This window comes from Siniperca chuatsi, linkage group LG17, assembly GCF_020085105.1.
Source record: "Siniperca chuatsi isolate FFG_IHB_CAS linkage group LG17, ASM2008510v1, whole genome shotgun sequence".
In the NCBI taxonomy this organism is placed as follows: domain Eukaryota; kingdom Metazoa; phylum Chordata; class Actinopteri; order Centrarchiformes; family Sinipercidae; genus Siniperca; species Siniperca chuatsi.
Window position 1 is genome coordinate 26,484,905 of NC_058058.1, and position 24,573 is coordinate 26,509,477.

The following is a 24,573-nucleotide window of genomic DNA, read 5'->3' on the forward strand; positions in this document are numbered from 1 at the left end:
ATTCAACTTGTTAGTTATCAAAATTTTATGTCCAGTCATGTTGTACCAGGCACCTGATTCAGCATTTTACCTCATCATTTCTATAAATGATGCCTTGTGTGCAAACAAGCCTACAGAATGCACTGCAAAATTTAAGATGATTAGAGGCCTTATTGTATCATGTTTAGAGATATAGATGCTCTTTTTTTACACAATTTTAGAAGAGACTGAAGTGGCAACAAATTGGATTGTGTCAACCCACTGGCAGATTATTTTTGGTTCATAAAAAATAAGTAATCAAGCCGTGATATGAGACTAAATGACTTGTTGAGAAAAATGTTTTCTGAAGTGTGATCTCTAGTCACTTCCAATAAAGTTGAAATTTAGGTCTATATGTTTCGTGACAGGTGCTAGTAGAAGAAGGCTAACTTTGTTAAAAAAGACAAAATTAACTGTGGTAAGTAGAATACATAAAATACATCCTGATAAAACATTTTAATGGAGCTTGACAAGCTGCTGCCGAGCCAGGAATGGGACAGGTCCGGGGGTCTTCTGGTCCTGCAGCTGCTGTTCCACCACAATCCTGCATTTCATTCGGAGATGATAAAACGCTGGTTTCACAATAAGTTGCAGGGTATGCGCGAAACTGGCAACTCCAAGGCGATCCATTGCTTTTATTACGTTACTGCCATTGTCTCTTAAAATGACATGGACTTGCCTCTTCTCAATTTTCCATGCATTTAACATCCCCCCCGTTGCTGTAGCGATGGACTCTCCTGTGTGTGAGCCATGAAACTGCTTAGCCTGCAGCACTGCTTTTTGCAAAGTACAACTTGAGTCTATCCACTGTTCTGTCAGAGTTAGTAATGAGACTGGACAAACATCTGAGCTCCAGATGTCAGTTGTAAAACTAACCATGGTAACGTATTTCAAGCATTTCGAAGTGAATTTACACACTTGCTTGTACTTATTTGGGATAGCGGTTTCGGAGATGAAATGCTGGTTTGACAACGTGTAGCAAGGCTTCAAATGTTCGATTAAGCGTCGAAAACCCACATTGTCAACAACAGAAAGGGGTAGGGCATCCAGCACAATGAAGTTCGTGGTGTTGAAGTTTCCAACGCTGCTGCCACCCCTCGAAACACTCGCATTGCATAAATAGCACTCTGCTTTTTAATTCCTTGAGCTTAAAATAACTCCACACAGCTGACATGATGACAGCGCTGCTGGCAGTCTCACTCACGGTCTAGCTACTGTTCATGTGACACATGCTGCTCATCCTATCACTGTTATTCCTATTATTATTTCTTTATTGAAATTGATATTACCACTACTATTGCATTATTATTATTTTAAAATTCTAGGTGGAATTTACATTGTGCCCCCCCCTCTCTCTTTCTCTCTCAAAACCTAACACAGCAGCCACTCACCTTTGAGTCTGGTTCAGTCCAAGGTTTCTGCCTCTTAAAGGAAGTTTTTCCTTGCCACTGTCGCCAAATGCTTGCTCATGGTGGGATTTGTTGGGTCTCTGTAAATAATATTATAAAGAGTACGGTCTAGACCTGCTCTATAGGAAAATTAATAAGAAAAATTAGATACATTCTGTTATGAATCAGCACTATATAAATAAAATTGAATTGAACTGGGGTCTTCTGGTCCTGCAGCCACTATTCCACCACTTCGTGACTGTTGTCGCTGCACTGAATTGCTGTGCAGGAGGGCCATGAACTGAGATGTGCAGGAGGAAGCTAAGCATCTCAATAGACAAGCAAGACCTCCAGTCTGACTTAATTATTTTCATGCTTGAGAATCCATTGTATTCATTCATTTGTACTTATTTGCTAGTTAAACCTAAAGGAGAAGATTCATATTGCCAATTTAACAATTTAAAAAATTATAAAGTGTAGTCAGGCATTCTATATTTTTTTTAATTCATCATCATTCATCCCTATCCGATAAAAAAAATAACTTTTATCAATTTAAACAAAGTAAAAAGAAATGAAAAGCTTTTACTTACCTGAAGGAAAGACAAGCAGGACACGTTTGATAAACCTGCAAAATTGAATATAACAATCAATACAATTGTTTTTTATATTTATTTTATTTTATTCATATTATAATGTCTTATTTTGTGTTTTTTTAGTATGTGGACACTCTCCAGGACCAGTATTTCTTATAATTACGTGTTTTATGGCACTTACCTGATAGCGCTTTTACTAACAACCTTTGAGTTTTAAAAGTTTCATTTACCTTGTTTTTACTTATTTGCCCCCTTTTTTTTTTACATTTTATTCCTTTTTCCCCCCTTTTACTAATATGGGGAGGGTCGAGTCTTTAGAAATGTCTTAATATATTAGAATTTATCAAATGGTTCTATATTTATATTGCTTTATTTACTTCAATTATATTTTTTATTTACTTTTACCTATTTTTACTTAGCCTACCCAGTGGGGGGCTTCCCTCGTCTGGTGACTTGGATCTCTGGGACCTGAGGGGCTTCCTCCAGGGGGCACGATGGTTCATAATTCCATGTACTGTTCCTTTCCTAACCTGACCCTCATCAACAACCCTAACCATAACTATTTTTCTATAGTGCCTAGCCCTAACCTTAACCACTCACCCAAAAATCTGCTTTTTCTAGAAACACAAACACACTTTACATACAGTGAGAAACTGAGCAGACTGAGAGTAGGCAGGGACCAGTTTCTGTCACACACACACACACACACACAGAGCACCTGTTTGCTTGCTACTTGCTGGCTAGCTGAACTGAAATTGTCTTGGGACATAACATTAATGTTTTTCAAGAGACAAACATTACTAATGTTACAGGGTTAGCTAGCTTGCTGGTGTGTCTAAGTTGGAGGAGCTGGTCAGCTCACTGTAAATGCAAATGTTGGCTGCTGACTCGTTCGCTAGCAAGCAAAATTGAGACTTTCAGTTGTGAAAGTAGCTGGTCTGAGAGCGGCAAGTAAGTGGTTGTTTAGCCAGCAAGCGGCACTGGGGTAACCCCATGCCTATATGTACCATGTATGTACCTGACACTCACCTCTAGGACAGCAAATAACAATTATTTCCACTACTGATTAAACCAGCAAAATTCACATTTGAAAATTCTTTCTAAAAAATGACTCAAAACGGTTAATCGATTATCAAAATTGTTGCTGATTGATTTTCTATTGATTAACTAATCGATTGATCGAAGCAGCTCTACTCTCCTCTTACTGTTTGCTCATTCAACATTGCTTTCCATTGGTCCCTGGCCAATGGAAATCAGCCAACCACTGAACTCAGGTATGGACAGATACCCAGCTGTCAGTGACAGAGTCACAGACTGTTCTTCTGCTTGCCTTGTGTTTTCCAGGTGGGACTATGGGGAAGTCTTTTTCCCACTGCACTAAGCAGAGACCATGATGAGTGTCAGGACAGCCTGACCTCTCCTCTGGAGGACACCAAGACTGAGGACGGGAAGGGTGGAGACGTCTCCCAGTTTCCTTACGTGGAGTTCACAGGGTGGGACAGTGTGACGTGTCCCACATGTCAGGGCACCGGGAGGATCCCCAGAGGTAACACAGTGTGTACACAGTCAGAGTGGGGGTAGTCTAACTGTAAGAGAAAAGGCTGAAACGTTAGCTGCCTCTCTTCCATAGCCACGTCATTTTACAATACCCCGCAATGTGCGCGTGGAGGTGAGGGCACGTTCAGCGTAGCATTTTATTCACATCATTTTCATACTCACCAAACCATTCAGTGAGCCGTGGTGCATGGAAGCATCTGTAATTGATATGTTTCTCCACTCTTTTATTCAGGTTTTTCCTTTCATTTGTCCCCCGTCTGTACGTCATAGTTTCAGTTTTTTACATAGTGAATGCAGAGCTAATTTGGAAACAGCCTGATTATTCATTATTATTATATTAACCATGTTATGTTAATGTTTTACGACAAACTGACCCTGGATCTGTCATAAATGCTCCTATCGCATCTTTGCTGAGATCGACAGCCAAAGTAAGCACTCACAATCTCTGATAAACTCTTTGTGGCTATGTTTCACAGCTTTCATTTGGTTTAAAAATCAAACAGTTTCATTTGGTGAGGTTATTGTCATGTTTTGTTAAGTTTATGGTACAAAAGAATCAGCTCACATGCTTGAAAGGGTAGTGTGTCCTGTAGCCTCCATAATAAACGCTGGCCTGTAGTCAGAGTCCATTGCAGCCAACTTGATGATCTCATGAATATATTGTACACATATTGTATACAGATCTTTGGCACACGTATGTTGCAAACTAAGATTTGGGTGCGTGTAGTCTGGATTTTAATACACAATTTTGTGCCTGGAATATGATAATTTGGGAGTCTTTGTAGAAGGATCTGGTTTCGGCCACTGCTAACACTGGGGCTGAGAGCCACAGACAGGGTAGGGAAGTTAAAAAATATTGAAAGACGCACTAACACATTGTTGGTTTTTTTCTCTTTCATGGGATTGGCCGACTGTAAGAACATTTTTTGAATAACACCAGCCTTTACGTGGTCTTGACTACAGCCCTAGTCTGAACTCAATGACAGCCAACATGTGTATTACTACTCCCAGTACACAGGACAGTACCGAAGACTGTTTCCTCCTTTACAACCCAACATAAAGACAAGGAGAGAAGCATGAAAGCTCAGATGATAATGATTATGCGTGCTGGTCAGAGTGAGGGAGCTGGAAATGTGTGAGTGTGTCTGCAGCAGGCAGATTACCTGCAGTGTGTGATCCTCTGTGTGGTAATGGTGGTATAAATGGTTGAAGCAACTCCAACAGGAGGCAGCTGACAGACCAGATCACACATCCTGGAGAATAAGAACACTGCATCTGGGAAGAATAATATTTTGTTTGGATGAGGACACTGTGTTTGAAGAAAGGTGTTTCTGCGGGCAGCTGCCCAACTGGCAGCAGCTGATGGCCGCCCACCTTTGAGTCTGGTTCTACTCGAGGTTTCTGCCTGTTAAAGGAAGTTTTTCCTTGCTACTGTCGCAAGTGCTTGCTCATGGTGGGAATTGTTGGGTCTCTGTAAATAATATTATAAAGAGTACAGTGTAGACCTGCTCTATAGGAAAAGTGCAATGAGATAACTTCTGTTATGAATTGGCGCTATATAAATAAAATTGAACTGAATTGAATTCTAGTTTTGGTCCAGTTTGTGTTCACAATGATTTTTTCCAAACAAACCAAACATGAAGTCATATGGACTGACAGGTTGGTTGGGCAGTTTTGATGATGTCATCCTGTATCCTCAGTGCTACATGGACACACGTGGGGAAATCAAATTCTGGTGACTGCAGGTCATGCAGCAGTGATATGGCTATTTCTCCTTTCTGGTGTCACAAAGAGCAAGAAATAACTATCATTTGCCCATAACTGCAACTGTTATGAATAATGATGAACATGTAGACAGGACAAAAAAGATTCGTCTTGTATCATATTACAGGGGCATAGTTACCGTGTGGTCGCTACATTTCACTTGTTTCATTCACTTTTTAACAAGGAACTGCTAAAATTACATGGATTAGGTCACAAGCTCAACACGCTTAAAATTCCTTTTCACTTTCTGATTGATCACGGGAAATCCCTGTACTCAAGTTACCATGATTACCAAATTACCTTGCATAAACATTACTTTTACAAATGGATTTTTGACAGTTCCAATGATCAGCAGATTGATTTTAATAATGCAGTAGTTATCTTGTGAATTAATGCTAAAGTCAAGTATCTATAATCACAAAATCCTGTGGTTGCTTTTACACCACAAAAAAACAGCATCAAAGGGCAGTTAGAACAGAATCACCTGAAAAGGTGGGTCTCAGTCTGGTTGTTTGGTCCACACCAGAGTTTGATTGACAACTTTCACATCAGCCTCAACGAACCGCCCCAAACGGGCAGACATGGCAGTTTGTTTGAGTCAAAACAGGTCAGGTGTGAAAGCACCCTAAAAATAAGTGTATGTCTCAGAAGTTTTAACTATTCCTTTAAATGGGAACGCCACCGATTTTACACGTCCATGTCTAGGTGTTGGGGAGTTCTGCTGCATATGTGAAAAACATTGTACAAAGCCTTTTGTGTCATGGATGTATTAAAGAGAACGGGATACCACGTTCAAAGATGGCAGCCCAGTCGCTCCTATGAAAGTTACAAAAGCAGAATGCAGCCATTTATCCTTAATAAAGTATATGAATAATTTTCACTTTGCCTCCTGAGCTCCAGTATGACAAGCAGTGAGTACAGAAGTGTGTCAGCCACAGAGTGAAATAAAAAGCCCATCTGCCCCAACTATCATGCCACGCTTCACTGCTGCTGAGCAGACTTCGGTTGGAGGCAGCGTCTGCAATCTGTGGCACATGAGATGAACTATAAAACTACTAAGTGGAAGTTTAAACAACACTTGAAGCGGAGTGTCATTTTCTGCTAAAATATTCAGGTGGAGCGATAAGATTATGTACGGTTTGGTGGAAACACAGGAGGCGGATCTGTGTGGTGGACAAAGTTAGAGATGAGCTCCAGAATCTGTGCAGAACATTGGCCAAGTTATGTAACAACTTGGAAGGAATACAGATGCATTCTGTAATACACACATTACAGCTGGGATTTTATTGGGCTGCTTCTAATTAGCCTCTGCCTTAGTGACTGTATGTTTTAGCAAAACAAAGGTGAGGGCTGGGGTGAAGCAACCTTCACAGAGCAGAACAGTCAAAAGACAAAAAACTGACAAGTGTTGCTAACAAGTTAACCATCACAACTTTATAAGGTGATAATATGTCAATGTTGTGTTTACAGCTTGTTATGGTTCTGCTTGAGGTTTCTGCCTCTTAAAGGAAGTTTTTTCTTGCCACTGTCACTGGGATTTGTTGGGTCTCTGTAAATAATATCATAAAGAGTACGGTCTAGACCTGCTCTATAGGAAAAGTGCAATGAGATAACTTCTGTTATGAATTGAACTTTTATGAAATGTGTGAATCTGTGTGCATGTATGTATATATGTGCATATTCATATCTGTGTGCATGTGTATGTCTACACATATACTGTAGGCAGCATAGTTAAGCCCATGTCTTTTTACCTAGGGAGGGAATAAGGATTTTGTCCTTTTTTGTATTCCATGTGTTTATGTCTTGCTCAATAATAAATATGTAATACAAAATGAACTTTCAAGTGTGCATACTGTTTCATACCTACTTTACTCCCTTTGAGTTTATTTTGGAGCAGTGCAGCCTACAAGATTCATATTTTATTGCCATATCAACCGCAGTTGATTGGAATTTGTTTCGGTGTGCTCAACAACAACAAAACATAACATATAAAACATAATCACATATTATCACGTAGTACACACAAGGAATGACCACAAAAAAACACTGCCACAATTACAGTACAACAAATACAGTAACAATACAATACATAATACAATAAATATAATAGTGCAACGACTTTGTCAGTTTTTCCTCGTGGACTGTATTGCAATATCATACAGTTATTGAGAAGGTGAGCACACTTTGTATTACCTGTCTGTAGATCTGTAACGTTGCAACCTTTGACACTCCATATTTCCTTAGCTATCTTAAAAAGAATAGTCTTTGGTGAGATGATGGTGAAGTCTTCCCATTTCAGGGAGGAGGAGATAGTAGTACCGGGGAATTTGAAATAATCCACCTGATTGTTGATAACCAGCAGTAGTAGCTCTCCCTGGTTTTTATGGAAGTCCACCACATGTTCTTCAGTTTTGTTGATGTTCAGTTCCAGATTGTTATTGCTGCACCAGTCGACCAGAGAGGAGACCTCTTTTATGTATGCTGTCTCTGTAAGCCGAGTTGTATCATCAGAAAACTTAGTCATCTTTACAGTGTCAGTGTGAAACAGAGTCATTGGTTTATGACAAGTTGAGCAGTGGTGATAGGACACACCCCTGAGGGGCGCCTGTGCTGATGGTCAGTGAGTTTGAAAATCTTTTGTTGATTTTGACAACCTGTGTTCTGCCCAATAAGAAGTCCAAGACCCAGACATAGAGACTAATGGAAACCTAGTTGTAAAGGTTTGTTATAAAGCCTTGTGGGGATGATTGTAATAAAAGCTGAGCTATATAGTCCATGAACAGTTCCCGAGCGTAGGTGGCAGGCGGCTCAAGATGCCCCAAGATGGAGTGGAGACAGAGATACAGAATCATCCGCCAATCTATTGACAGATGTTTACATACTATACGCTCAAACACTTTCATTACAACAGATGTTAAGGCAACGGGCCTATAGTCATTTAAGCTACAGAGTCAGAGCAGGACATGTGCTCTTCTGTTTTATCTAAGGAGGGTTTGTTAACTTTACTGAGCTGCAGAGAAGCTTACACTGGGCCAGCAGGAAAAGAAAATCAGGATCAGAGGCCAACTGTGATTCCATTCAAACTGAGCTCAGTTGAGACACAAGCGGATAATTAGTTACCATACACTATTACAATAAAAATCTGTTGCTACACACAAAATGCTTATACTGCTCATAACAACCACCCAGTTTGACTTAATCTTCATCAACAGGTTCTATGAGACACAGTACATGCCTAGGTATCTTATAACAGAGCTGTGGAAGCTCATTCCTACCAGGAAAATAAATAAAAGTAAAATTAGGAGCTATAAAATGGAGCAATAGGTATGAGGTAAATAAAAAATGACATATTACATTACATTACTTCTATATAATACGGATTTGTGCCTGATAAACATTATACATTATTTTTGATCTGGTTGGCTTAGACAATAGCTGCTGTGAAAGTCACAATGGCACACTAATAACCTATCCACATTTACAGATGCATACATTATAAGTGCTTGTTGTATGCAACAGTACTTTATGAACAACCTACATCTTGCTAATGACACAAATGGCCCTTTTCCACTGCAGGAACATAATGAAACATAATGTCCTGTTGTTACCAAATTGCTTTTAAAATGTTGCTAAGACTCACTTGGTTCAATAAATGAAGAGTTCTCTATATGAGATTTTGAACATTAATATAGTAGCAAACAACTATTTGCTATGCAAAGATATAGCGGAGTAATGGCCTGAGTAAAATTACTGTTTTTCTCAATGGAGTTTGGTGGGCCATAGTGCCCATTTGTTTTGGTCTGAGATGCTTTTGCTCTAGTGCGACATTTAGTGGCAGTGAATGTCGCATACATTTAATTTAATATAAATATTAATTTGAAGTATTTGATCATTTGTGTATCACGTTTTACGACAGTATAACCCACCCACTTGAGAAACACGCATCTGCTCATGTTGTCACTCTAGCTGTGCTGCCGAATTTCTACCTGGGGGGGTGGGACTTATTTCCCCTCTCTAATCATAAATCTGCATTGCCTGATATAGCCAATAAGAACCAAGTCTGAGCAAACTTTGTTTGACTGACACATTGTTTTAGCAAACAGAAAATAAGACTGGAAATAAAATAATCTTACAGACCAATTCTCTACTTGGCTATATCCTCCCCCCTCCCCATCCATGTTCCAAATCCAGTAAGTGTGATTCTGTTTCATTTTCTTTTCCATGTAGACAGCATAACTCCATGGGCCTGGTAGTCTGGTGTTTACCAGTGGGGCTGCCTTATCAGGCGGGGCTTTCCTACAGCAACACCTCTCACAGGGCTTCACTTTCCTTTCAATATCTGCAGCCATCTTAGGCCAATAGAAGCTCACAAGCTCGTGTGTGCTCAATCCCTAGATGCCCCATATCATCTTGAAGGTTTTGAAGCACAGTGGATCTGAGGACCTCAGGGAGAATTAACTGCATCACAGTCTCTGTTCCAGATAGGCATTTTTAGTAGAGAAGATCATCTTGAATCTCAAGACATTTCAGTTCCTTTAAAACCAAGTGGAGATCAGGGGAGTCCGTTTTGAAATCAGCAGGTAAGTTGTTTCCTGCCAATCACAGGATCATCTCTTTGCATCTGCATGAGGTCAGAAAGCCATTGTTGAGATCTTCCTCCTCAAAGACAGCAGGAATGGCAGCTTGGGACATGGTGAGAGACTGTACCAGCCCCCAAAAAACAAATCATCTTACATTAGAGCCATATGCCTCTGACAGGTTGCAGTAGCTGTCTGCAAGGAGGAGTTGAGGCTCAACATCCTTTACAGATGACATGAGATGAGATCTGAATTTTTCAATGCGCTGGCATTCTTCTTAGAAAACCATGTCTTTCTTCTGCACTCTGTGACGCCTTCTTGATAAACCATCGCCATCAAGATTCTGTTTGCTGGCTCTGTATTTAATGTCAAAGGTGTATGTAGACAGTGCTGCCAGCTAGCGGCATCAAGCTTTGCTGTGGTAAGAAGGTAAGTTAAAGTATTGTTATCTGTGACAATGGTAAAGGTGTTGCCATACAGATAATAATATAAATTTGTCAGTTAGGGCCCATTTCAGAGCCAAGAATTCCAGTTTATGAGCTGGGTATCTGGATTCACTGTGGGAGAAACTCCGACTTGCACAGGCAATCACGCGTGTGTTTCCCTCCTGTTCCTGATACAGTGAGGCTCCGAATCCAGTGGTGCTGGCGTTTATATGAAGGAAGTATGGCAACTTTGGATCAGCATAGCCAAGCACAGGTGAAGAGGTGACTCTCTGAATTATTCCTTCAAGGAATGACTGGAGTTTTGACTTTCTCAGGATCAGTTTTTACTCCATCCCGGGACACAATGTGTGAGGTTGGAAAAAAAAAAAAATCCGGTGAGAGCTTGAGTCTGTATTCTCTCAGGCGTTCAAGTGTGCTGGAAAACACGATCAAATTGTCCAGGAAGACAGGAACCTCTTTCAAATTGATGTCTTTCATGCACTTTTCCATGAGCTTTTGAAAAGTGCTTGGGGCATTTGAGATTTCCTGGGGCATACGACTGAACTGGTAGAACCCAAAGGGGCACACAAAGGCTGTCTTTGGTTTGTCTGCATCATTCATCTTGATTTGATAATACTCCGACTTGAGGTCCATCACAGAGAACCATTGTGATCCAGCAAGAGCTGAAAAGGACTCCTCCAGATTGGGCAGTGCATAGGTGGATGGTCTGCTGATTTAATTTCCGATAATCCACACATAATCTCACATCTACATTCTTTTTCGGCATTATTACAATTGGTGATGAAAACGGGGACTTGGATTCACTGATGATGCCTGCATCTAGAAGAGCTTGAAGATGCTTTTCGACTGCTTCAAAATCCTGGGGCTGAATGGGCAGAGATCTCTGTTTAAATGGAGTTTCATCTTTAAGATTTATATGATGTTGAGTCTTGGTCGCAGGACCAAAATCAAGGTCATGGTGTGAGAAGACATTGAAGAAAGTGTTCAATTTTTGAGTGATTCTTTGTTTCCACTCTTCAAAGTCGAAACTCAAAGCAGGCTTTGTGTCTGTAGTCTGCTGCTGGGCGGAACAGTTAGCAGAGATTTTTTGGTTACTTTTCTCTTCTGGCATAGGATTTTGAATGACACAATCAGGAGCAACTAGCTCGGCAGTAATGTCGTGACTCATCTCATTTCTGAGTAGCACAGGAACTTTGTAGGGACCATGCTTTGGCAGAGTGAGGCAGCAATCTACAATGACGCCACCTAGCAGAGATAAGCTAGTTGGTTGTTCAAGTAGCACCCACTGTTCAGACTTTGCTTGGTTGACACACACAAAACCCTCAAGCAGCACCTTCTGGTTAGCTGGAAGAATTTCCTGAGTTCGTCCTTTGAGTTTCATCAGGCCTATTTTTCCACAATGTGTTTCTTTTTTTCTGATCTCCAGTTTTTTCAGGACCTGCTGATAGCCATAGGGAAGCGATTTCCAACGAGACAAGGGCCTCTCACCATGCTACCCAAGGGGTGTTAGTGTCAATGATCAGTGAAATGTCACTATTTGAACGAAGATCAGGCACAGTTAGTGGATAGTTAAGTTAAGGTGGACAGTTCAGGTTCGGTTTCAAGGACGTCTTTGAGGAACTTGATGTTGGTCTCCACATATCCCAGATATGAGACAGTCTGGCCATTTACTCCCTCGACTTCAAGAAGGTCAGAAATGGGCTTAATGGGGTGCTCAGATAAGTTATCTTGGTAGGAGGCCATGGCTATCCAGCAGACAGCTACAGTCCACTCCATCAACAGCTACTCTGGTTGTCCACTTCTTCCCCAAAGTTTCCTCTCTAAACCGGCATTCTAATGCCACCAACCGGGAATGCATTCAGTGCAACAATAACTGTTTAACAGTGCTTCACAGTAAAAATTAACATAAATCACGTGAAAATGGTTATACTTAACACATTTCACAACAATGAAAGAAAATGTCTGTGTGTTAGAGTTCAGGGTTCTTTTGGTCTGTTAATTCAAGTTCAACTTTGTTCCTTTGGTCAGTTCAGCTAGCTTCAGTCAGATAGGTTTGTTTAAGAGTCAAGTAGTAAGATGTGGGGCTTTACCACACTGATGTATACTCAAATGATTGGGAATGAAGGAAGGGGTTGTCTCCTCCTCGGGGCAAATGGCATAGGGCAGCAATCACCCCAACCTAAATGGCAGACCTGGCCTATACTGGTCCAGGTCCAGCTGCTGAAACTGAACTGGCATAGGGCCGCAATCACCCCAACAAAAATGGCAGACCTGGCATATACTGGTCCAAGTCTGGGTGTGCCAGAGCTACCCCAATATCTGCCTATGACTGATCCTGTATACTGCCAGAACTAGGAAATATTTTAGTAATACAAAACTACACATATTTTATTTATTTATTTATAAAAACAAGAGCCCTTCCCTTTACCAATGCAGTATTAGTTTATTTGTTAAATTTAGTATACACTTACTTAATGTAACACAGAATTTTATTTTGTGTTCAGCATAACACTGAAACTCTTCTTGTAATAATTTGCTTTTTATATGTAGAGTGAACACAAATTATTCAATAATAATTAATAATAATCATCATAATCATCATCATGTTATATTACTACCAAACAAGTGCACAGTGTTATTCATTAAAGTTCCATGTTGCATGTTTTAAGATATATAAAAAATACTCTGCTTTGAGTAATTTGTAATAATTTTCCCACAAAAGTTCAATTACCTTGTTAAAATTCTTAAAATGGCATCTACTCCTTCTCCCTCATTGAAAAATCCTTAATCTATCACCAAGAATATCTGTTATAAGAATATATTTTAACAAACTAACAAGTAACTCTCATGTAACATACTGTACATACTGTGCATGAACTAACATCAGTATTAAGCTGGGCACTATTTGCAGAAAGTGGCCATGAGCGAATCTTGTGGCACCGTCCTCAAGCAAGCCTGTGTGATGGATAGATTGGGGGGAGCAGACAAAGACAAACAGTTAGTTGACACATAGTCACATAGAGAGATAGACAGATGGATGGACGGACAAGTATAATTTCAACATTAGAGACTCCTGAGTTGTTGTGAGCTTTTCAGCCTTTCCAGTGCATTAAAGCAGCAGTAGGCAGTCTGAACATACACAATGCAAAACCTCTCTGCTGCTTGTATGACTCTGCTAAGCCCCTCCCACCAAAATCTTAAATTCAAATTACTTACATGGCACAGGAGAACACTTTACAGCCGGTGCAGGACCAATCTAAATGGACCAATCTAAATGTGACAATAAATGGAGAAAAGGGAATAAGAAACAAAAGATGAAACGAGTCAACAGAGTATGTGAGGAGGCACATTATTATTTTGCCACAGGTAAATGCTGTATTATTAAAGTTCACAGCAACTAGACAATAAACATTCAAAGTCTATATTGATAATATAATTTTTGTAGGCACTGGACAGTGGCAGAACAAGCATCCAAGTCTTTTACTTAAGTAAAAATGGCAATACCTGTAGGTAAAATCTGTGTTCAAAATCTTAAAGTACAGAAGTTTTAGCAGCAACATATACTAAAGTAAAATTACTCAACTGGCAGATGAATGACCTCTGTCAGTGTGAAATTATATTATGAGATTATTATTACAGATCCATTATTGTGTATGCAGCATTTTATGTTGTGGCTGGTTGAAGAAAAGCTATTTTAACAACTTTATATTGTGGTAGTTTTGGTGTTGACACTTCCTGTTTTATTTTGTAGTAGTCTCCTTCCCTTGTGTTTTTACTTCCTGTCTGTGTTTTCCCTCCAGTTTTGATTGTTGGTCCTCCCTTGATTGTTTGCACCTGTGTCTCGTTGTCTCACCTCCCCTTGGGTATTTAGTCTGGGTCTTTTCTTTGTTCTGTGTCGGATCATTGTGGTACACATGGTGTTGTTCCTTGCCAAGCCCGTGACTGTGTTATCTTGGATTCTTTGTTCTCCTGTCTATTTTGGATTTTTGGATTTTGTCTGCTCACCTCTGCCTGTTCTTGCCTGCATTCCACCCAACAATAAACACGGTAGTCATCCAGCTACTTCCGCTTCCTCGTCATCTGCTTTTGGGTCCACATACCTCCATACAGCACCTCGCCTTACGACATATATACTATATATTCAGATCTAGAAGAGAGTTAAAGTTTCACTTAAAAGTGAACACAAATATTTTAACCACTTGTGCAAAAATAATAGAAAGTATCTAACATAAATAAGAAATTACAATATACAAAATCACCTAAGTGTGTTTCCCTTATAACTCTGGACCTTATCCAAAAGGTTTCATTTTCATTTTGTACATATATAAACTCTCTTCCAACATCAACTGTGTTCACATAGCTAGCTAGCTGCGTCTGACTAACATAGCCTGCAGCTCAGTCTGTGGTGTTATCTTTACAATTTGGCTAAAACAAAAAGTACTTATGTGTCGTTTGTAGCTAGCGTTAGAGAATAATTCCTTGACAAAGCCACAACTGACCACAACAAAGAAACTGCACTGCCAGCAGAGCCAGTTCGATCTTTTTCTGTGGGTGCAGGGCGGCTGTCATAGCAACGTTTGATTTATGCGCTTTCATAGTGAATAATAAATGAGTTAACTGACAGCATTTTATAAAACACAATGTGAACTGATTGATTACATGTTAAATTGATTAATAAAATGTGTAAAATATTGGGTATTGAGATTGAGAGAGAATGAGATTACTCCAAGTAAAATAAACAAAATTATTATTATTTTTAATAATAATATTTTAATAATAATTCTTCAACTGAACAAACCAGGTCCATAGGTCATTTTGAAATCACTCAGTTATAGGTTTGAGGGAGTGAAAACCCCTAACTAGGTTTAAAATTCAATCTTCTCAAAGTATGTTTTTAAAAGAGCTCATTAAATTTGCCAAGTAAAAATCTTTTTCCTTTTTATAACTTAAAAATATTAATAATTTACTTTAAAAATGAAATAAATGTTAATTTAATTTAGCTTTTCAGAGACCAGAGTCATGATGATGCCAGCGGGGCGCTGATGGAAAACTCTGGTAGAACGCAACTGAGATTTTCATTTTTATGTATCAATAGGGCCGTCTTGTAGTCAACTGAACAACCTGGCTGTGTGTCTGAAAGCGATGTGCTCATGCGTTTAGCTTTTTCTCCCTCTGGCAGGCTGGCTGTCCCCCTGCAGAATGTGGATCGTGTGCTGCCCCATTGTGTCTGCAGACCTGCCAACCTGGGATGCTATTTCTGTTCCTTCACTCCTCTGTGCTGGAGTTCTTTTGCGCTTTGATGGCTACATCCAGCCCAATATTACATTTCTTGTCATGAACTTAAATCATGTCTCTTCATTACCCACACACAAAATCAGGTAGCTATTTTTGGTGGTGCATGTTGTTGTTTATTGTATAAAATTTGATGTTTATGTTAATTTTGGTCATGGATAGTGAAATATTTGCTATCTGAAAGATCTGACCTGTAAATAAAGGTCGTATTATTATTATTATTATTATTATTATTTAATATAAAAGTAGAAAGGCAGTGAGACGGAAATAACCCAGTGTAGTGGTAATATTTGACCCAGCAATGAAGTTAATTTCACTCACTTGGTTGGGTCAAATGAACCGCCCAGTATTCTGGGTGAAACGGTCAAACCCAGCACTTGGGTCAAACCAACGCAGCAGTGTTCTGTCCCATAGTTCCCAGCGGTGGGGTTAAAGTTGGGTTATTTTTTAACCCAGCAGTTTTTTGTGTGTATTACTATATTGAGTCATGAAATTCCAATCCTCTCTGGCCATAATAAATATCACATCAAAATTCTCAAAATACTACTGTAGCACAATAGTGACTCAATGAATTAAATACTTCTCATATGGAGTATGTTATCAATTTTTGCACCAATCACAAACTATTTTTAGCTTTTTAACCATGAATTCTGATTATTTAACATTTTAACCATGAAAGGGTTAAAAGACATCAGACTCTCTAATCCCAGTAACATTATGGAAGCTGCCAGGACATTGCATCTATATTTCCCACTATTAGATCTTATTAGTCTTTCTTAGAGGCTAACATGTGACACATTACAACAGAACTGCACCGTAACCTAAAGTGAAATCATACATCTAACCCTAACCACACATTTGGTGTAGCGACGGGTCGCCATTACTAGATCTCTAGTTAATAGTAGCCCAACTAGTATTACTAGACATACATGGATAATTTATGCACAGATTTGCATATTAGTACACGGTTAAATAAACACACGTGGTATTTTAACAAATGTACTCACTGAGTGTTTGTGTATTGCAGCTTGCTTGAGTCTGGTGCTTCACGGCGGCGACGCTGGGCTGTTCCACCTCGTCGCCTGTGAACAAGCAAGTAATGTGCATTGATTTATGACTCTATCAAAATATTTGGTAATTGAGGAGTATAATGGAAGACTCATGCTAAGCTTATTGTAATAGTAAATTGAAATCTGTCTGAGTCATGCACAAACTTCCCTCTGTCTGTTCTCCTTCTCCCAGGGTGTTCAGGCAAAAGAATTCCCAGGGGGCTCACATACCAGTGAATAGCACATATAATAAATAAATAAATACACTGATACATACAGTACAACCACAGTTAGTGTACTGTAAAATAAAGTGCGACCCTAATAATTAGTATTAGTATATTAATAAATCGGATTTTACAGATGCAAAGATGTTAGAAATGATACATCTCGAGTTCATCCCAAATATTAACACACGTTTTTAATCGGGGCAATTGCATTTTGAACTTTTATGTTGGTGCACTGATGCGATCGGTGAATCTTACTATCCCTACTCTGTAGGATCCTTTCCATAACGCTGTTCGACTCTTAGAATAACAATCTGAGCCTGTCAGGGGCAAACACAAGCACTTTTAGTGGACGTACTTTTCACAGACGCTATTGCTCCCAAGGATTACGTTGCAGCCATTGCAGCCCGTTTTGTGGCTGCCGGCTACAGCCATCTACTTCCAAAACTTTTTGTATCTATCAGTCATTTAGAACCCAAAATATGTATAAAAAAATAGGGCCCAGGTTTAAAACTGCTGGAATAACCCTTTAAGAGTTTTTATTTCTGTAAGTTAATTTACAGTAACTTATACATCTGCGTCCATCTCATCCAGCGTTTTTCCATTTTTGTGGTCCTTTTTCTGTTGCTAGTTTTCACGGATGTAGCTAGATAGCTAGCTAGCTATGTAGAATGATGTTCCACTTTTACACATTGAGTATTTCTCCACCAGAATTGGAATCCTACCTGCGTGGAGAAGGCTATAAATAATTTCCCAGGATCTGGTACTACAGAGGGAAAAAAAGTGTAAAAATACGTTCACATCTCCACACGCCTGGCTAATCGCTGTGTAAAGTTGTCGTGCTTGCCCCCCCCCCATTTCCAACACTGGTGTGAGGGAAGCATGCTGACGGCTTAAAGCCCAGCCGCTCCCAGAGGCTGCGGTGTGTGACGAGTAGTGATTCTTTGAGGTCTAAAAATGTATTATTTGCTCTGAGGATCGTACAGGAAAGGTCCCAACGTTACTGAGATAAAAAGGGTTCATCCTTCAGGGAGCATGAGCATTCAGCAGATTTCACTGCAATCTGCCCACTAGATATCTTTGACTTCGATGAACAGACCAACCAACCTTCCTTCCAATGGCAGTAGTGTCCCACCATCTCTCCACTCGGTGTTTAAGGGTCGGGTGTTGGGGGTGGGGTTGCAGTGGCAGACAGCCAGGCTCTTCTCAGGAAACCGCGGCAGGCAGGGAGTGGTTCCTCTTCCCTTATCACCATATCCTGCCCTCCACTCTGATGACCGAAATGTTTACACCCTTCACAGCTCACACTGAACAGGGATCAGATTAGCAGTTCACACAGTCATCAATCAGCTTGAACAAACCCCACAACACCCCTCCTGCTGAATACACACTCTTCAGATGGATGGTTGTGCTTTCAAAGTCCATTTCCTCAGCTGTAAGAAAGTGGGGGATCAAAGACTGGACAACTGGATGTGACTGAAATACACAAGCATACTGGAATACATGTTAGTGAGAGGAAAACTGCAAGATCCTGTTGTTTCTAACTTTCTATCTTTGGAGCGAATATTGAGGCTATATTGCGTCTGACAGTTCGGAGCAGGGGAAGTAAAAAGCTGCTGTAAAAATGAAAAGTTTCAGAGTCCAGATCTGCTCCACATTCCTTTATTGAAATATTTAATGATGTGCTCTAATACTGGAGCTCAGACAGCATACAGAGGACTGGCAGGACCTGGGACATGGGTTGTCCAGCCTCTATGGGTTTCTAAAGGCTGATACCAGCACTGAAAGTTTTGGCTTAAAGCTGCCGTCAGCTGCTTTTTTGTAGATACCTGTCAGTTTTGATGCTTTTTATCATTTGCATTGCTGAATTTGTGTTATATGTTCCTTCCTGCAATCGTCCCTGCTGAATTGGAAACATTTGAATGGCACAAGGCCCAATTTCTCTATGGGAATTAATCAAATATCTACTTTGACACTGCTTGTCTTGATGCCTACAACACTGACTTATTATCCTTATTTTTGGCAGCATGTAAAACTTGTATATGTGGCTCTTGTGCTTATACTCAAAACAATCTGATGTACATGTGCATGACGTAGCACAAAACTGTTGGCCCTGTACATATGCAGCCTCAGTGGGGCCCCTTCCCCTTTTAATACATCCATTGTCACACCTGTACAAATGCCTGAATCAACAAGTAAAGACATGAATTGGAGTGGTTATTATATTATTAAGTCTGCACAATCTGAAATCTCCGTGTATTTCATCCCTAGCTTCTCAGCATAATGTAATTATTGTGTGAAGCTTTTACTATGAGGTTTTCAACATAATAGAACATTTCTATCATGGTTTTTTAGGTCTTCATTGAACCCTGGACATAAGACAAAAGTGGAAAGCCATCTTACTCTGGCCCCTACACTGAGAGAGAAGTATTGTAATTACTGATTAGCTCAATCCATTGATCTACAAAAAAGATCCATGGTTACATTCAAATATATACCTGTCTAACCTGGAGACGTTGTGACGAGAGAAGTCCCGGCCAGGACTGGGTGCATTTCAAGGAAGTCAGGCTGATGTGGATATTTGGAAACAGTTGACCCCTGAAGCCCCCTCTGTCACGGTGCTAAAACATATCGATCATCCTCCAGCCAATTGATGCACAGCTCCAACAGTCACAAGCTTATTAAAATGTATCATAAATAACTCCCCATTTGAAATTCTTTTTGAGGTTGCTGGACTCCGTTGAGCATGCTGGGAAGCCAGTCTGCCCACACATTTCATTATCTCTGACACTATTACAATATGTGCCAATTCCATCTCCATTATCCCCAGCTAGTTGACCAGGAGGCAGTGTGTGTGCCACATAACAGAGCCTCCAGACCCACTAGAAACCCCACTGAGAGGTTAAACTGGTACAAAGTCTAGAAGACCACGACTGCACACATCAGCTCCAGTAGCTGCAAAGGTTACTGGTGTCTGTATGTTCCATTTAACCAGGAAGGGCCTCTTTTTCCTTAGAACGCAGCCCTGACTCAGCCTTTTATCACCTTTTGCTGCGAACAGTTTGTCAGTTACACATAAACCAACGAGTGGAGAACAAACTGCAGCCCGGTGGACTGTGCTCTGAACTGATCAACAGCTACACTGATAAGAGAAACAAACTAAACATTTGTTGAGCTGAATCAGTGGTTCACAAAATGTCACTCTCCTTTTGTTGCTTTATTCCAAGTGAACAAAGTGGCTCAAACACATAAATCATAAATATGCTCATACAAAACATGCTGAACATGTGACTGTGTCGTCAGATATAGGTGAGGCTGGCTCCGACACCAGCCTGTCTGAGGATGGACGCTTGTCAGGCAGCCAACTGGGCCTGTCAATCAACAGGACACAAGACACATCTACCAGGAGCTGTGTCGGTGATGAAGTCACAGCTTCAGTCTCACCTTCTGCAGAGACGACTGACAGCTCTCGGACTGTTAAAATCATCAGCTTTGTGATTAACTGTGATTTACTATTTTGGTGTATCCACTTTCCCTCCATTTGCTCCTATGTGATTATGCTAAGCAGCCAACTACGGAGCCTTTTATCATAGTTAATAATGCATTACATGACATGACACTTCATGTTCACAAGTCAAAATCACTGGAAAATAACTTAACCTGATAATACAGCTGAAGAAAAAAAATGTTCAACTGAATCAGTGGTTGACAATTAAAATGACATTAAATTAGCTTCACAGGAATAAATGGACAATAGAACAATAGCTACAGTGTTTACCAAGCATGAGAGCCAAATCATTGTCAACAACAGGGGCAAGTTACGCCAGTGTTAGCTAGTGAGCTAATCACTGTTAGCTAAGGAATGTCAGCTCGCTATTAGGGCCAGCAAACCAACGTTAGCTTGCAAAGCTAACATTACAAGTACAAAATGTATTGTGGGTGATCAAAATGTGGATCCTGGATCATACTGGATTTTTGAGGGTGATAATGATATTGGTATTTTGTGAGTTTAAAAAATCCAGTAACGACTCGATATATGATAGTCACTTTTTAACATTAAGAAACATTTTATGTTTTCTCTAAATTACCTGAATCATATCTTTGGCATATCTGTACTGACATTGCTCATTACTTAACAAACAGCAAAAACACAAATACATTGACACTGATATATCTGCAGTTAGCTAATATGGGACGAGATATAATTGGCCGGGCAGATTTATTGGTCTAATTCATAATCTTAAATTTTATTTCATTTTAGTGTTACTTTAAATCATTAACTGTTGTACGATCTGTACACGTGTAGTCGAGGTAATGCATTAATTACTGCGACAAAGGTCCCAACCTGGCATGGAGGAACAACCAGCCATGCTCTGTACTCAAAACACAGTATGTGTCTGCACTGCATTCTGGTCTTTTCAGGATACTGTCAGTGCCGGTTCTGCTATTGACTTCATGCTCTAGAAAGAAGCCTTCACCCTCTTTCATTCGGAAGAATTGACACCAACACCTAATTTTCTGCTATCGGTGTTTCTGTGCGCAAAATATCTTGGCTTGTCATCTCAACATCTGGCCACAGTAAGGCAGGTACACTACCAAACAACACAGTCATTGTTTCCATCATTAACAGCCATTTTGAACAGTGTTTACATTTTTTTAGGGCCATCCTGTTCTCAGTGAATCATTGTTCTTCATGTAAACTTCTGGATCATGGATAGAAAATACTCACTATACTGACATACACAACTTACAGCACTGTTACAAACAGTAACTGTCTGCACTCTCAACATAAGCTTTGGTACAATAAAAATATAAAGATTGATTGTTTTTGAACAGATAAGCAGCACATAGTTTAACAAATAACGTAAAATAGACACGTCAGAGTTCACTGTCCACATTAAAGAGTTCTGTGTAAACTTCATAGCCTACTGCTGTATAGCATAATACTGGACTTCCTTTAGAATCACGTGTTGTTGACAGGATTGCTGGCATACAAAGTCCACGGGCAAAATCAACCCCACTGTCCTCTGTGGCAGCCAAACTCTGGCCGACCTGAACAGTTCCACTAGAAGGATCAAACTCAGCCCGTCAGACTTCAAAGGGCGGCGGCTGAATGACTTGTTACAGTGGACCAGCAGATTGTACGCAGCTCACAGTAGTTCTTATGTAGCTTTAGATCCAGCACACATTTCATAGTTCCCCATTAGCACATCATCTCTTCTTCTTCTGTTGACGCAGCATCTTTCTCCTCTTCATGATCATGGCGTGCAGCTTCTCCACACCTTCCTGCAGTCCCTCACCGATGATAGCACAAGCAGCCTGAAGGTGCCAGGGTGTGGCGGTGCTGAGCTCGCCCAGAGCCAACATGCTTTCCATCTCAGCCAGGCTGAGTGAGTTCCTCAGGTCCTGTTTGTTAGCCACCACCAGCACTGGCACACCTTGGTTCTCTGCCAGCCGTGTGATCTTGTGCAGCTCTGTCTTGGCCTCCTCAATGCGCTCGGCATCCACCGAGTCCACCACAAACACGATGCCATCAGCACAACGTGTGTAAGAGCGCCACAGGGGGCGCAGTTTCTCCTGACCACCTACATCCCAGAAGTGGAAGGACGCTGTCCGTTGGCTACCGCCAAGTGACACTTGGATCTTCTCCGTGTTAAAACCCTTAGTTGGGACGGTGTTCACAAACTCATTGAAGCGCAGGCGGTACAGTACAGTGGTCTTGCCTGCACAGTCCAGTCCTAGAATGACAATGTGAAGAGCCTGGAAGGACGGCAGGCAGGGGAAGAGGGAGTGATGATCTGATAATCTGTTCCCCATCTTGGTATAGAGAGCAGGATCAGCCGTCACCGAGTATTGACCAGGCTACTTTTATTCCAAGGGGCTGCAGCCTGGGGGGGTTGTCGACACAGTATGCATAATGAGACAAAGCACACAAACAACTAGCACTCTACTGCTTTACAAAAGACCAAACACCCAACAAGTGAATATATCCCCTCTCCCTTTGGACTAACATCCTCACATTATCCCGGCAGTGAGAGATGGCTGAGAAATAAAACGGCAGGGTGGAGAGCTGCAGATCTGCACATGCAGCGCCACAGCAGCCACCATGGGTTTCATACCTTCATTTGTTTTTGCTTTTAAATTTGACTGAAATCCCAGATTCAACATCCAGTGTTCAGTGACGGGACAGATCAGAGGAGGGCTATTTTAACAACAAAGGCTGATCTAGCTTTAAAAGAGGTGTTGCTCGGCAACATAGACTGACTTCTCTCTTATGCTGAAAGAACAAGGCAAATTTCAATTTAAAAAACCTGTAAATTAATAAAGCCTTGCTCATTACCAAACACACACACATCGCAAAACATGATTTAACACTTTTAGCAAATCACAAAGATGTTCTGATAAATTCAGCATACATATGGACCATTCAAGCATTAAATTGCAATAAAATCGAGACTTTTATAATTGGTTTACAGCGGCCGCTCCCGCCCTGCCCACTGCATATTGGTGGAGGGAGACTGAGGACACCGTAAACAGGTGAATTGTTACAAAATGTGGACATTTAATTAAAATACATTGCTACTTGGTGTATTAGATTTGACCCGAATTGAATAGCGACCACTAAGGGTTCAGGAAATATCTCTACTCATATAAAATACGACAGGTAAATCTAGCTTTATAGCTAAAGAGTCAAAGCTGCGTTAATTTGGGAGATTTTTAAATGGAGCCTGGCTTGTAGTGCTCTCTCGGTCCTATGTTAGACCAGACCAGGCTAGACTAAAGGCTATGATGCCAACAAGTGTTGAAAAATCATAAAAGTTAAATTGGCTTTATTGGGCCCAGTGTAGCTGACAGCCAGGCCTGCACATTTACATATAACGTTAATGAAACGTAACGTTACATGACAACACAGAGGAATGGCTAAGTTAACGGTATCTGTTTAATTGAGGGGAAATTTATTTCAGCTGCCTATAACGTTAACGTTAAATGTCATTTTGACAGCAGTTATCACGGTATGTTCTACACTGAAAAGCACCACTCATAGTACCGCCATAGAAAACGTACCTTCACAAACAATCTTAGTCCATTTCAAACTGACAATATGTCAGCAGTGTTCTTGCTTCACGCTGTGATCATATCCTCAGATCCATTGAGACAGCTAGCTGAAAGGATTCCCTATCCATTCCTAGACGGCGCCAAGACAGACAGAATAAACAATACAATTTCCGCTAACGTTTTTCAAAATAAAGCCCCTGCTGCGCTACTAAGCTTTTTGTCAAATCAGCATATTCCATTGCCAAGGAAGTCCACAAGAAAGTTTAAAAAGTGGATCCTGAGTTAACTGTTTCCAAGGTAAAGAATAAACTTTAACCCTCTATTCGTATAGTATTTAGCAAAATGAATACAGTATCCAAATTATAAAAAAACACACATAATTAATACATTGATAGGCAATTAAAATAAAAGATAATACCAGTTTACACCTGTTGTTAATTATGGTTTAATTCCATGCATAATCTAATTAGTACACATATTCTTGTGGTGGACGCCCTATAGTTTCAAAACTTATTTAACACTTTTACTGCGAAGGAATAATGATGCGTTTCCGGTCTCATTCTGCTTAACTTGAAGCAGCCCCACTTCGCGGTCTGATTGGCGGTGAAC

General features: G+C 40.4%; 1 protein-coding gene across 3 annotated transcripts; it reads right to left on the reverse strand.

The window, feature by feature from the left end:
* Positions 1-7,226: 7,226 nt before the first annotated feature.
* Positions 7,227-24,130, reverse strand: LOC122864374 (ADP-ribosylation factor-like protein 4A). Of its 3 annotated transcripts, none has more exons than XR_006375200.1 (5): positions 23,974-24,128; positions 18,016-18,215; positions 16,643-16,717; positions 13,560-13,613; positions 7,227-13,298 (listed from the first exon to the last, which is right to left on the reverse strand). XR_006375200.1 is itself a non-coding variant. In XM_044171712.1 (2 exons), the coding sequence occupies exon 2, from the start codon at positions 22,723-22,725 to the stop codon at positions 22,120-22,122; it is 606 nt and encodes a 201-aa protein (XP_044027647.1). In that variant the 5' UTR covers positions 22,726-22,796; positions 23,974-24,130; the 3' UTR covers positions 20,107-22,119. The 3 variants fall into 3 exon arrangements, 1 of the variants encoding a protein (XP_044027647.1); XR_006375199.1 differs by having other exon boundaries at positions 18,016-22,796; positions 23,974-24,089; XM_044171712.1 differs by lacking the exons at positions 7,227-13,298; positions 13,560-13,613; positions 16,643-16,717; positions 18,016-18,215 and adding an exon at positions 20,107-22,796 and having other exon boundaries at positions 23,974-24,130.
* Positions 24,131-24,573: the final 443 nt, after the last annotated feature.

Coding starts and splice junctions, on each gene's coding strand:
- LOC122864374 (XM_044171712.1), bottom strand. CDS start 22,725: ATGGGGAACAGATTATCAGATCATCACTCCCTCTTCCCCTGCCTGCCG.